The 14,297-nt window shown below is 40.8% G+C and overlaps 1 protein-coding gene across 2 annotated transcripts in view; it reads left to right on the top strand.

Moving 5' to 3' along the window:
• Window positions 1–14,297, top strand: part of CLUAP1 (clusterin associated protein 1) — an 839,181-nt gene that overhangs the window by 564,377 nt on the left and 260,507 nt on the right. For both annotated transcript variants that reach the window (XM_078663147.1, XM_078663146.1), the window contains exons 7-8: window positions 9,129–9,262; window positions 12,305–12,446. In XM_078663147.1, coding sequence (XP_078519273.1) covers window positions 9,129–9,262; window positions 12,305–12,446 — 276 coding nt within the window. The remainder of the gene's footprint in view (window positions 1–9,128; window positions 9,263–12,304; window positions 12,447–14,297) is intronic.

Below are 14,297 nucleotides of genomic sequence, written 5' to 3'. Positions count from 1 at the left end.
GACATTTACTTTCCAACACCCTGTCTTGGGGAATAAACTAAATTGTGAAAACTTGAAATATAGCAGACTTAACAATTGTACCCATAGACTCTGCTGCATGAAGCGGGTAAAGGTTTGTCTCTACTATATAAACATAACAAAATATTTTTCTATTGTCCCATCCGTCCACCATGTTATTTTGAAACATCTGGAGGTAATAACAGTCACCTCTAGTAAATACTATCGTTAGATAGGTTTATCTACTCCTCCATCAGGTAACAACACTTGCTGGCAAGATGGAGTCTGTGTTGCTGTTTGTAAAGCCAGTGCAACAATGTATGCTGACCCCTTTAAATTCTATTTCCACTCCTGCTTTTTCATGTCATGCCCCTTTCCTGGATTGCCTCAGCTCTTGGTCTCAGGTTCTGTCCAGAGTCTTACTGTTTAAAACCTTTCTGTTTTGGGACTATGGACCTTCGCTTTCAGAGCACAGTTTAGTGGCTTTAGGGATAACCACATTTTTGATTTCAGGTCCTTATGTTGGCGTTTTCATGCATCCATAGTGATCAAGGGATCAAGTAAACCTCATTGATTTTTGATTGGCAAGAGCCATTTCTCCTGTCTAATTTTGCTTTGGGTCCAGGTCATTCAGCGAGTGATTGGATGCAGCCAAGTCCATTTAATTTTCATTGAGACTAAGCCACCTGAGCATCACAGTTCTTTGTACTCTGTATCCCAGTTCTCAAAGAGGCAACAAAATGTGATGGATAAAAATTCTTGCTCTAACACTCCCTAACTACTGGAAATTGTTTGGCTTAGCATTTGTTTTGTAAATCTAGCTAAACAGTACATGTACAGACACAGACGTTTATTGGAAGATTGGCACCTCGACTGAAGCACTAGTAACCTCTACAGAAACTGAAATAAGAATTCCCAGTAACAGAAGACCCAATGCTAGGCAATGCTCTAAAAGCCCTCGTTGACACCACAAAATTGAGAGAAGGTATGCAAGGATGACAAGTCACAACATACATCTACTTCCCTTGACCTCCCAAAACATAAACTCCTCAAGCACCATACTCCCACTTACCACACTTACACCCAATATCGCTCACCATACCCATCAAACACGCTTCATCAAGTCCTCCACCATTTCATCCATCCCAGGCCACCAGAATATTTCCCTCTTGGTAGCAATTCTGCCCATTTCATGTGCTGTATCAGTCAATCATCTCCTTAAAGCAAGTGGCGGGCCCATCCTGCCACACCTCCACAGCACCACTGTTTCCAAATATAGCACTTCCTTCGCTGTCCCTGATCCTTTACCTAGGGTAAATTCCAAAGACAACCTAACTTCACAAAACTTCACTGTAGCCATTTCGTCATCTTTGTTCTCAGCATCCATCCATTCCTGCATCGTCACGGCACGTTCAACCACATTCTTGTATCCCACAACCTCAGCTCTCACAAGCTCCAGTGTCTTGACACGTGATCTCCACAAAGGATTTATAAATAATCTGCCACTACATTATGTCACTGTTCCACACACTCCCTGGAAATTGTACACTTGTAACATCATGGTCCATCTTGTAATGTGTATTGTGGCACCAACAGAGCCCTTAGTCGATAATAGTTGTAACATCGGTCTGTGATTTGCTTATAACACAAAAGGAACTCTCTCCAAAAAGTGGCTGACGTTGTTTGACACCCACCACCATGCCAAGGCTTCCCATTCCACCACAGAGTATCTTTTCCAGCATCATTTAAAGTACCTTTTGAGACAACAAACCCTTCCCATTGAATAAGAATTGCCTTACATTTAATGCCATAGATACTCAAGGTGGGTGTAGTACTTATCAGACATTTAAGTAAGTCAAAGTTTTTTTTACATTCTGCACTCTACTTCTACTCATTCCTATTCATAAGCACACATGTATTTCACTTATTTCTCAAAGAAGAGGCCTTTAAAGGAACTCGACTGCTCTCTTTTCTGCAGGGCAGGCATACTCAACATTGCTGACAACAACGCATCCCACAGTCTCACACTTTCTTAGTACACTGTGCCCTATGTAAGCCACATAACTGACCTTGATCTTACACTTTAATTTTTTTGCAGTGAGACCACACTTTCAACTTTCCAGAAATAAGATGTAAAACACTATGTTTTACCGCTAATGCGAATTTCATCTTAGAAACACACAGTTCTATTTGTTTTACCAAACAAATTGTTAACAAAACACTATAACACAGCAGACAAATATGCCAAATCAAATACAATTCACTTAAATTGAACTGCCTGCAATGGTTTACTGAATTATGTAATGTCTCTGAGCTGCTTTTCCAACTCTATTTGGTGATATACTAGTGACAGATCTATCCCACTAAACCATTATGCTTTCTCTAAGGTTATCAACTTACCCTCAATATTGGGCATGGACCGCCTATCTACCCATGTAGCTACATTAATATCCTTCAAACCCAAACAGATCCTTATCAAGTTATTCTTATTTTGTGTTTTCACAGTGAGGTTCGACAGTTCTGATGTCTCGAGAGGCTCAACACACCAAACTCTAGCAGCTTATCCTTCTGTTCCTTTCTTTGCCCCATCGTAGTTATGGGAATCTTAGGACCCCTTTTCACAGCTGGTGCAAGACCCTTACAAACTAAAATGCAATGTTTGAACTCTTTTAACTTGTCCAGTCTGTTTCTGAATGCTTTAGGGTACATTCCCCCCACGTATTTCACTGACAAATCTCCCAAAACTTGCAACATCGGGTCCTGGTTCCCAGACTGCTGCACAAAGCCTAATTTTGCTTGATGTTTCCAGCACAACAGCATGTTACCCCACTTGGCAACATACATTTTTCCAACACTCTCTCGATTCTTAAATGTGATTTGACCTAATTTGTAACCCCACAAGAGAATGTGAACAAACACATAACTTCGATGACATATGTCGGATGGACTGAAATCATCTAAGCTACCCATCAGTAAAATTATCTATACCTCCGGTGAAAAAATAGTATAAGGACGACCAGAAACCGCATATGCCTGTGTGCAAACATCATCTATATCTAATTCACATTTGGGTGGGGAGCCACTCTCTCCTCATTATGCACACATACCTTCTCCCCCCCACTGAAAATATAAAATCCTTGAGAACATTTACAGTTTCTTGTTATCCTTTTGCGTTCGCCTTTTTCATTTATACAGCTAACTTTTGATTTAAATGTCATGACAGTACAACATGCTTTAGCCAAATTCCCCCCTTCGACCACATTTTCTGGAATCACTCTTCCAATCTAGACATTCTCTATCATTGGCCATGCAATTACCACACCTGTAATAAATGTCCTTAAAACTTGTCGTACGGGTGTTATTACTCTTTAAGAACCTGATACTTACATCAGCATTGACTTTACCATCTCTCATATACTCTTTCCTCACTTCTTGATTCTCTACATTCACTTCCTCATATCTCTATTCATACACTATCATGGTACATTTTGTGCCCATCTCAATCCCCTGTACGAGAGGGATAGCGTATTTGAGCTAGGAATCTCTTGCGATCCTCCATAAACTCTCTCACATTTGTTCAACATCAGTTGATCCTTACATTATTTATCCAAGTCTCATGTGAATATACTATTGACAATCAAACCCCTCAGTACAGTAATATAGTCATCCACCCAAACAGTTTTAAAGCATAAACAACTTTATATCCTCTGAATGCCTCTCTCCTCCAAATATCAATACATATACAGTGTAAATGTCTTCTCACTATTCCCACGATATGACCAACTTTCCAGAAGAAGAAAAGAAAGAGGATGGTTGGTTGGCATGCACTATGCTTATTTTTTTAAATGTATTTATATGAGTTAAGTAATGATACTAAAAACACAGAGCCATTGGTTGTTGTTGAGAAGTGTAAACCTCGTTGCAGAACCTAAACCATGTAGGCTCACACCACTGCACATTCTATTACATATTGTTTTAGTAACATTGCAAACATGTTCCTTGTGTAAATCAGTCTTGCCTTTACTACAAAAGGAGCATTGCAATTCCAAATGATAGATTATTTATTTATTTATTTATTTTGAAGGTTTTATATAGCGCTGGCTAGACCTGGAGGTATCAGAGCGCTTTACATGAGTAACAGACCATAATGCAGGTTACATCGTTACAAAGGTTACACAGTTATTAGAGCATGGCAACATAGTGACAAGTAAGGTCGAGACAAACAAAAAGGACATATACGTAAGGGAGAAAGCAGGCAAGGGGAGAGATTCAGCGGAGGGGATAAGAGCAGGGGAAGTAGACAGAGAATGGGAGTGGGGAGGAGGAGGGGAGCGTGAGAGACTCAGCATGGAAAGAGGAAGGGGAGGGTGACAGGGACACAAACCGGTAGACGAGTCAGAGCTGCATCCAAAGTCCAGTAAGCTGTGATCCCATGGGAAGTGGTATCAATTCCCCATTTCTGTTGTGAGAGTCTCCGTATAGGCAGTGGAGTCTCTCAGAGGAATCTCTGAGACTCCAAGGCCTACATACTGGATCTTTCCCCAAAAAGGGGAGAGGGAGTGCTTTGGCAAGGGGTGCCATACCATACCTCAACTGTGAGTGGCTCCCTAGGCGCTGTGGACTCTCTCAGCAGGTTCGCTGAGACTCCAGAGTATAAATATTGGATCTTTCCCCAACAAGGGGAGACTGAGTCCTTAGCCAAAGGGCACAAAAGGACAGGGTGTCTGCTCTGCATGTGGAAATTAGCAATCTCAGGTACGCCGTGCCCTTAAAGGACCTCAGTGATGAGGTGGAACTTTGGTTCCATGGGAACAGTGAATTGAGGTTCCATCTCTGTGAATAGTGCTTCGCCTTAGAATACCCACTAACAAAACAAAAAAAGGTAATTGATTCTTAGCCATTTAATTTTTTTTTATACATATTATTCTTCAATATATTTTTTAAGCTTTTCTGTACCACCACAGAAGAAACCATATCTAAACCAGTATTGGCTCAGGTCCATAAGGAGCAATCCTGCTTAAACTGCAGCCCATGTCCTTCCAGTACGATTAGGCCAGTATGATTGGCTCCTTGCTTAAAACCCAAGGTATTCTGGGTCTCTTTTCTCAGTGCTGTACTTGGATTGGTTGACTGCTCCTTCTGAAGGGCCCTTCTTCATGCAGAGTGCTTGTCTCTGAATATTCTCCAGGCACAAGATTGTATTCTGAACACTTCTCACATACTAATAGTTCCCCAGTGACTAAGAAGCACTTTTGTAGTTCTGACCTAGAATCCACTCTGGCACAAGATGTGACTACATGCAGTCGCTCAAGGTGTTACTGCGCACCCTCTCATCCATCTTTTCTTTCGTACCCTAACAATGTGGTTCGGAGGTTCCTTCTCTTCTAAATGGTTAACATATATTGTTTTGGCAACAGCGTGACCTAATTTTTCATAACAAAGTTTTGACATTCAAGTGGTCATGATGCTGCCTATATTGTTTTGTACCTGGTTTATCTAGATGAGTCAACGTTTGGCCTGCATAGCATTCTTGACCTTATGACTTTGGTGTGATGGATTGTTGATTATGCCATATCCTTTCTTTAGTGTTTGTAAAGATTCTAGATTTAGTGGCTGTTAATGCTTCGTTCACTTGAATGGTCATTGGGCCTTTTGAATAGATTAGATGAAAATGCCCATTATGGAAGTTCAGTAGTGCCTTTAGTCCTTCGTATTATATTTACCATAGCATACAGCACATTACACTATGGCGTTCATTGATTGCCAGACATTTATAAGATTAGTCCTACCCACATTTATTGGAATAAAAAATATCTGGCTATTGTTTACTAAAGAATTCAGGATTGGCTGGCTAAGATTGAGTAAGAAAAAAATGTATTTGGGTTCACATTGGCCTGGTCACAGAAAATTCAATCAGTTCTAGATAACAGCAAAACAAATGTAATCATGTTACGCTTAATATGAAATATTTTGTTTAAGATTAAGACATAAATGGAGGGAGGGCCTGATTCCAAACAGCCTAATAACCGCGACAGAACAAGTACACATGTTCTGTCGCGGTTATTAGGCTGTTTGGAAACAGGCCCGCCCTAGAATCCCCCTCTTTTAAATCCCAGGTTTTTCTTTTTCTATTCTTATTCCATGAAATGCAAACATCCCCTTCACTATTGCTTTGACAAGTGTGCCTCAGTCTGTTACCTAAATGCTACACATGAATTCATATTAACAAACATAAAGTTTGAAGGGAGCCCCCTCACCTCAATGTCCGACTCCCCACCTTCGAGAATGCAGTCAATAAACTTCTACGGTCTGGGTAACCTGTAATCACCTTCCATCTTGTGCCATGTCAAACTAGAGGCATCCGAAATGGAACCCATTTTTCTTTCTAATTAATACTGTGAGCCAAACCAAAAGAGGAACATTAGTAGATATCCACTCCAGCATTTGAAGAATCTCCTTTCAGTGTTTGCGTCCAGCTATTACTGAATGCTTTCAACCCCTGAGCTGATCAGCTCCCCATGTTCAAACGGTGGACAAGTAGTAACCTAGCAGTGGGCAGACTGTACCTTATATAGTACTATTTTCATAGGCAAATCATGTTTCTTTTTACAGTCTTGCATTCTCAAATGGCATGCTGTTTGAAAATACGTCCCCAATATTCCCAACCTTTAGCATGAAAAACTGATCTTTAATTAAAACATCTGATGGGCACTTCTTTTTCCTTTCAAATGACTCTCTCTTTCCTTTCCATCATCTGCATGCTATTTCTCTCTGAGCACATATTTCTCTAAGGCAAATGTGTGTGTTCTTAATCCCTGTTATTGTATTTCTGCAAACAGTCTACAGCTGCTATAAAAGATTACTACTAATTCTCTTTTGGAAAGGTATACCCCTGGAATTTAACATTGCCTATTGTCCTCTGGCTCACCTATTTACCCCACCAAACATCTGCATGAATGCCTATATCTCCCTTTCCATAATAATGACCACACCTAACTACTATTACTTTAATCTACTACAAAGAAACTGGAATGAATGCATGAAATGGTTTGTTTGAAATCACAAGACTAATCCCCATAACCAACAATAGCCAATTACACTGGACTAACAATGAACCTTGGGTTCTAAAGCAGTGTGATGCCCCGCGTAAAGTGCTTCAATGCCTTGTCAAGGGTAGAACGCGCTATATATGTGTAATTATAATGGTGCAACACATGGATGTGATATTTGCCAGAGTGGCTAACTGGCTTCACAATGGAAGAGACCCACAATAATAATTGTAAGCGGAATGTGGATGCTATAACGTGATTTCCTAGAGCCAAGTATCTACTAACACAAAGGCCCTCATCAACTTCTCAAGTTTAGTCCTTGGTGTTTGCTCTTGCCAACTGTAGTCAGTAGCCTGTCTGAATATTATGGACTAACATTACACCAACATTGCCTCCCCTTCAATTGGGTCAGGAGAGTTTGTGGGTTTGATGCAAGACTATTTCAAATCAATATCTAGACATGGTTTAGCCCTTAAACAGCACATAGCACGAAGCTATCCCTTGAGGAGGTATACCCCAGAAGAATCCAGTGACAACGACAGTTGGTCATTGCATGGCTAACTTCCATCTCCAAGATGAAAACTAAATAATAAAAATAATGTAATGTTAGTGTTCCAGGTTGTGACCCAAAACCAGTTTGTTCCACATTTTACAAAACATTCCTGTGCCTATGAATGAGATGTGTATATACCAAAGTGATATGATCTTTATGCAAAGGTTTAACTTATGGAGCCTCTATCCAGGAGTTTATTAGTGCTTTGCAGACCATTAATATTTAACGTTGCTATTCTCATATTGCCTTATTAAATAGTGATTCAACTTTAGTTGAAGACTAGACCTTTGCTGTTTCCTTTCAAAACAAGTTTCTCGCAACCATTATAGACAACTAAAAACACTCTGCTAGGCATTAATCCTTTCAAGGTCCAAGTGAATCTCTACTCTCCTCCCCTTTTTTTGCTCCTTTTTAAATAAAGCCACTCGTTTTGTTCCCAGCCTACCTTGACCCATCCTCCACAAACCCTCCACCCATCCAGATCCTTCTACAACCAAGGTCTACCAGTTATCCAAGATGCATATATTGAGGCAGAAGAAACTCATTCTAACCCTTCTACCTTGATCCACCACCAATCATGCCTATGAGATTAAGAACATAAAAAGCATGCACACATGAGCTACACACCTAGATTTAAAATATACTCAGCTTCCAACAATTTCAAGAAGATTAAAATAAGATTCAGAGGAGTAATAGGAAGCATTGAAGTTCCTAAACCACTGCACCCCACCTCCAAATTTCACTGATATTAGCAGCAAGCACAGAGGCAAATTTAACAATCCCAACCACTTTCTGTATTTCTAAATCGTAAGTTAAGCTTTACTTTTAGATGAGCATGGTGCACCACAGGCCTGGGAAAGTTAGTTCAGCAATAGCTTTGCACCACTGTATAGGAAGAGAATATATATCCTTGATAATCTATAATTTGGAACACTCTTTAAAGAAACCAGGAGCACCAATCTTTTAAATTGTAGAAAAAGAACAACCTGACTTAAGGTGATTCTTGGCTCATGTTGCACTGTCAAAAGAGAGATATCATTATAATGATGTAGCAGATGCACAAAAAAAGATAGCAATCAAAAGTTCCAATAAGCCGCAAGTGTACTGTCTTCAAGTTGGTCATCTAGGAATGTAGGTTGTAGACATTTATAATATGGATTATTTGATATCCCAGGGTACAGGCTAAATATTGGAACAATCTTTATAGCACAAGTTCTGATGTGGTCTTCTGATTAAGAGTAATCTATTGTGTTTGGATTAAGAACTCTCAGCATGCGAACATTGTACTTGTGCAGCTACCTCCACACTCCTCCCTATTCCAATTGTACCTGTCCAGTGTGATTGTGGAATTCATAATCATTTACAAAACTCTAATGTATAGGTCTTACAAAATGTTTTTAATAAAAATCCATGAATAAGCACAGTTCTATGGGACAGGAAATAGGTCATCTTATAAGGAATTATGTTTGATGGACTTTTAATGCTTATTCAGTCAGGCTGTACTCAGACCTAAGGTTTTCTTCCTACAGGAACAGGTGCAGAAGATGAAAGATATGCTGAATAATGTAGCCTCAGATGAGGCCAATTTAGAGGCCAAGATTGAAAAGAGAAAGCTGGAACTGGAAAGAAATCAAAAGCGACTGCAGACTCTTCAGAGTGTAAGGTGAGTACAAATTCCTCTAGAGTCAGGTGCGCAATATTTGCGGTGTGACATGTCTTCGTAGGAGTTAAAGTTGGGGGATTTGGCTTCAGTAGTTGACAATTTTTATTGTTAATGCATAGCCGCTCATAGTTCTTTTGAAATCCATGGCTATCCCTTTTAAGAGTCCTGTCATATTATTTTTGTTGTTCTTTGAGACACCCGCTGACAAAGCAGTTTTGGAAAGGGGTGACAATAGTGAGAGAATCTGGGAAGAAATCTAGACAAACAAAATGTTATTAAAACCAAAAGTGAGAAGGAGAGAGCCAGAGCTGAGGGAAATGTAAGTTGAATATTTACAGGCAAAAATATAAGTTGGTACAGGGCAGTGATATTGGAGCTGCAGTGTTATGCGGAGACCTCAATAAGTGTTGTATGGAAGGAAGAGACAGGAAAGAAGAACTTGAAACTATTACTCCTTGTGGAAAGAGCAATTTAATAGGAGACAAAATGCAACCAAAAGTTTAATGTTACCTATGCAGCCCCTTGGGAGAAATTGATCCAGTGCTACAAAACCTTATACAAAACATCGTTTCTCTTTGAGATCTTCACAAACTTGGCCGTTTTACGATGCAAAGTCAGATGATCGATATAGAGGGAGAAAGAGTGAAGCAACAGACTATGATAAAGAGAGTTGAAACAGTGGGGTAAGAAAAGAGGCTGAGAAAGAGGCAAATTACTGGTGCCCAGGGTAGAGACACCGACTCGACAGATTAAAGCACTGCAGAAAGTTACTAACCCGCTACCCTGCCCATCCTTTACGTTTTACTGAGGGAATGGGTGAAGGTTGATGTTTCTCCATTCACTGCATGGATTTTGCTGCCTTTTCTGTATAGCAAGTAAAAGGAGCTCTGTGGACATATTCTGAAGCACTCTGGTTTTCTAACAGTGTTTGGGTTATGGATTGTCACTTCAGCTACCTGTGTTATTGCTTCGAGCAGACTGTTTTATAAGCCTAAGAAGAAATGGCTGTGAAATACAAATGTGTTTGAGAACATCATGCTAATGTATCTGCTCCAGTATGGATGTTTATTAAAGAATTATACAGCACTATATAAATGCCCAGCCTTCCAGCATGCCCTTCTATTCCAATTCTCTAAACACCAAAACACCTGTGTGAAAGTAGCATGTCCTGTGGAACAGGGTCAAGACTGAATTGAATATTGCTGGATCTGAACTGGGATGGCGAGTGAGCTAAAGAACAATGATGGATTCAACCCAAATCTGTGACTGGGGATGAGTGTCTGAAAAGTTTCAGGCCTCCGTTCATCATCTCCTTGTGTTTGCTTTTATTTATTTCTGCATTTGTAGAGCGCCTTGGCTTTGTTTGCCCTAAGTTGGCAGGGTATGCCCAGATGTGGGTCCCTTGCTCACTTTGTCAAAGAATTCAAGCTAGCCTGGCTGATGAGGGATGTTACCCCGAAACTAGTCTCAGGATGCGTTTTTCCGAACCAGCGAAGACCTGGCTTGGCAGTTCGGGCTGGACTGTTCCCATGAAGAACAGGGTCGATACTGATTTGCTTATGGCTGGGTCTGAACTGAGGTGGCGAAGTGAGCTAAAGAACAATGATGGATCCAACCCAGAACTATGACTGGGGGTGGGGGTCTGAAAAGTTTTAGCGGTCCGTCTATCATCTCATTGTGTTTGCTTTGTTCGCCCTAAGTTGGCAGGGTCTGCCCAGACGTGGGTCCCGGGCTCGCTTTGCCACTGGATTCAGGTTAGACTGGCTGATGAGGCGTGTTACCCCAAAACCAGCCCCAGGATGCTTGTTTCCGGTCCAGCAAAGACCTGGCTTGGCAGTTCGGGCTGCACTGTTCCCATGAGCAACAGGGTCAAGACTGATTTGCATATGGCTGGGTCTGAACTGGGGTGGCAAAGTGAGCTAAGGAGCGATGATGGATTCAAACCAAATCTGTGACTGGGGGTAAAGTGTCTGAAAAGTTTCAGCGTTCCGTCCATCATCTCCTTGTGTTTGCGCTGTCTGTTACCCGGCTATTCTGGTACATGTCTTGAATCCCTAATACCACTCACTCTTTAGCACCTTCTATATGCATCATTCTTTGCCATTCCAGTATTGTTTTTCAAGTTTAGATTGCATTGAGTAAGCTTATATTTGACCATTCAGACATAAGTTTCTGTTTTTCCACATTGTACACCTGTGAAGCAAATTGTCATTTTAGACAGATATACCTCTGTTCTGTTCGCAACATAAGCATTTGAGACTCTTTTAAAATCGACCCTCATTATTGCCGTGCAATGTAAGTCGTATAGCATCTTCCATATCTAAATACATCAGTTATGAAATACCAAAGGTGGTCACCTGCATGTAAATGCATATTTATTTTGCACTATGTGGATTCACATTGTTTGTGTTCCTGTTCTGAGCCGGTCATTTGTTGCCTAGTTTGGCTTTGTGTGGTCTTGTCAGTCACACCTCATTTGATGCCGTCTGATATTATGTGGCTTCGCTTCTTCTTCTCTGTTTGGTTGTGTCTGCTCCTAGTTATGTTGTCATTGTTTACTTCAGATGAATTCAAGCATGTGTTTCTTTGCTTTATTATTTACTGTCTTAGCCGACCTCTTTAAAGTTGTAGCACATCAACCTCTTTGAGTATGGCTTGTTGCACAGACACAATCAATAATTCCTGTCAAATATGTCACTTGTTCTCTCAGACCACAGTTCCAAAATTGGTAGTGCAGACAACCCTATCCAAAGGTTCCCATGCTATGAAATCATCCATCACCATTATTATACTGTAAAGTCAGTCTGTCCTGTGTAGCACTTCAATTTCCTACATTCCCAGCAATTTTATCCCCGACAAACTCCAATCCAGCTCTATCCAGGATCACATGCCTGCCCTTCTACTACTTGTATTCCCAGCAGCTTTGTCGAGGTCAGATAAATCCTTTTACAGTTGTATATGTGTGTTGTTGAAGAATTTCTCTTCATCGAAAAGTTCTGCATTCTCTAACCTTCCACCTACTTTGCTTACTTGAATTCCTAGGCCAGCTTTCATGGACGAGTATGAGAAAATTGAAGAAGAACTGCAGAAACAATACAGCACGTACCTGGAGAAATTCCGTAATTTGTCCTACCTAGAACAACAGCTTGACGATTATCACCGAACAGAGCAAGAGAGATTTGAGGTACATTTCAGAATGATAAAACGGACCAAAAGTTCTGATATGCCAATGGTAGTCATGGGACTGGAAGTGGTGGCCTGTCAGCAGACTTATATTTGGATGACTTGTTTTACCCCCATTCGCACCCAACTTTTCTCATTGGCTCAGGCTTTCTTTGGAGGGTAGGTGCCTTCAGGGCTTATGTCCACACTATCCTGAGACCGACTAGCAAGATGTGGTTTAATACGGGTCATCAAAACCGTGAGCCCTATTAAAACGAAAATAAATACAAACGGTATAAACAATGGTGTTCACGTGCAATAAACAGTGAGTATATAAATAGATTTTACGGCTATATAGAGATATTTTGTAATGCACTTGAAGAGAGGATAACGAGAGCTATTCTTATATATAAATACATGTATATATATTTATAGATATATATATATATTTATTCATAGAGTGCAGTATAGGGGGAAATTCAGGCTGCTTATCCCTAGCTACATTCAATAATTCCACATTCAGATCCCACCAACTGAAAAGTACAATACTTGTTCTTTTTTTTCTTCTTTTTGTCTGGACAGGAGGCAGCCAGAAGTGATATGTTTCTTCTCTTTTTTTTGTGTTGTCCCCATCATTTCACACACACATGTCCAGTCTTGTGGTAGAATTTTTCTTCTGACAATATCTACAAAGCATTTCAAACTGACTTTTACAACATAAACAAATCCAGTATAGCTTTCATGTCAGATACCAATAAACAGACACAAGATATTTTTATTGCGCTAAAAAAATGATGATCTTCTGATGTCACAAAACAGAAGCTGCCAGCTGTGTGATGAATGTCACCTGCAAGATGGGAACTCTCACCGGCAAGATGGGGTCCTTTCAGGCTTTCAATAGCTACTCCTTTTTTCTAGGACAGCTTTATTCCTTGTCCAGTGTTCTAAAAGAAAGCAGTATGCTGCTGTGTAAGGGAGAGGATATGGCGCAGCGACCAGAGCTGCCGACTCTGTGGCTGGAGATCCGGAATCGAATGCAGCTCAACATCCTCTCCTTCTGAGCAGATCACTTAATCTCACCGTGCCCATGGACAGCGCCTGGATACCCTCCCGGGTGATTAGCCACACTATATATATCTACACAGGGCTTTAAGTGGGAATGAAAAAACTGTGGGGTCTCTCAAAGGGGCGTGGCCAGGGTAATTAAGGGCGTGGCTTAAAACACTTATCTAAAAATCTGTGCTTAGGAGAGTGCGCCTCCCGACTTGTATTTTGCTGTTTCTGTCATTGCATCCAGATATATGATACAACAAATAACATCATATCTACAAGTCAGGACTATTGGCTTTGTCAATGGTTGTTAGTAGCATAAGATATATAAGCAGGAACTATGGCTTGCATATAATATTGAAAAAGATTCCACTTAGAGCCCTGGTGTCACCACGACAATGTTGGTGTTCCTCAGTTTCAAAAAGAGAAGGGAAATCCAGAGAGAAAATTACTCTGTTTAAAGGATTTCCCTTCCCCTACAACGCTCACATGGCATGACGTCATGCCGTAACTTCTCCACTGTGAAAAGTGAGCAGTGTAAGCACGTGCACACTAGTGAGAAGTGAGCAGTGTGAGCAGCGCACATTGATGTGCCTGCTGTCACTGCAGTCTGGGGAAAAAACTGACCACCTGTGCCAGGGCCCAAAACAGAGCCCAATAGAGGCCCGCTTCGAGGCCCCCTTTAAAAAACTGCAGGTGCTCAGACCCGGTGAGACCCAGCCCACTTAAAGCCCTGAATCTACACAACAACAAATAATTGTATAGTACAGGGCCTTTGCCATCACCCATACTGGCCAAGCCTCATTTAATCGGCTTGTCATCA

This window comes from Lissotriton helveticus, chromosome 10, assembly GCF_964261635.1.
Source record: "Lissotriton helveticus chromosome 10, aLisHel1.1, whole genome shotgun sequence".
Lineage (NCBI taxonomy): Eukaryota > Metazoa > Chordata > Amphibia > Caudata > Salamandridae > Lissotriton > Lissotriton helveticus.
Note: the sequence above shows the minus strand (reverse complement) of the source record. Positions and strands in the feature narration are given on the sequence as shown.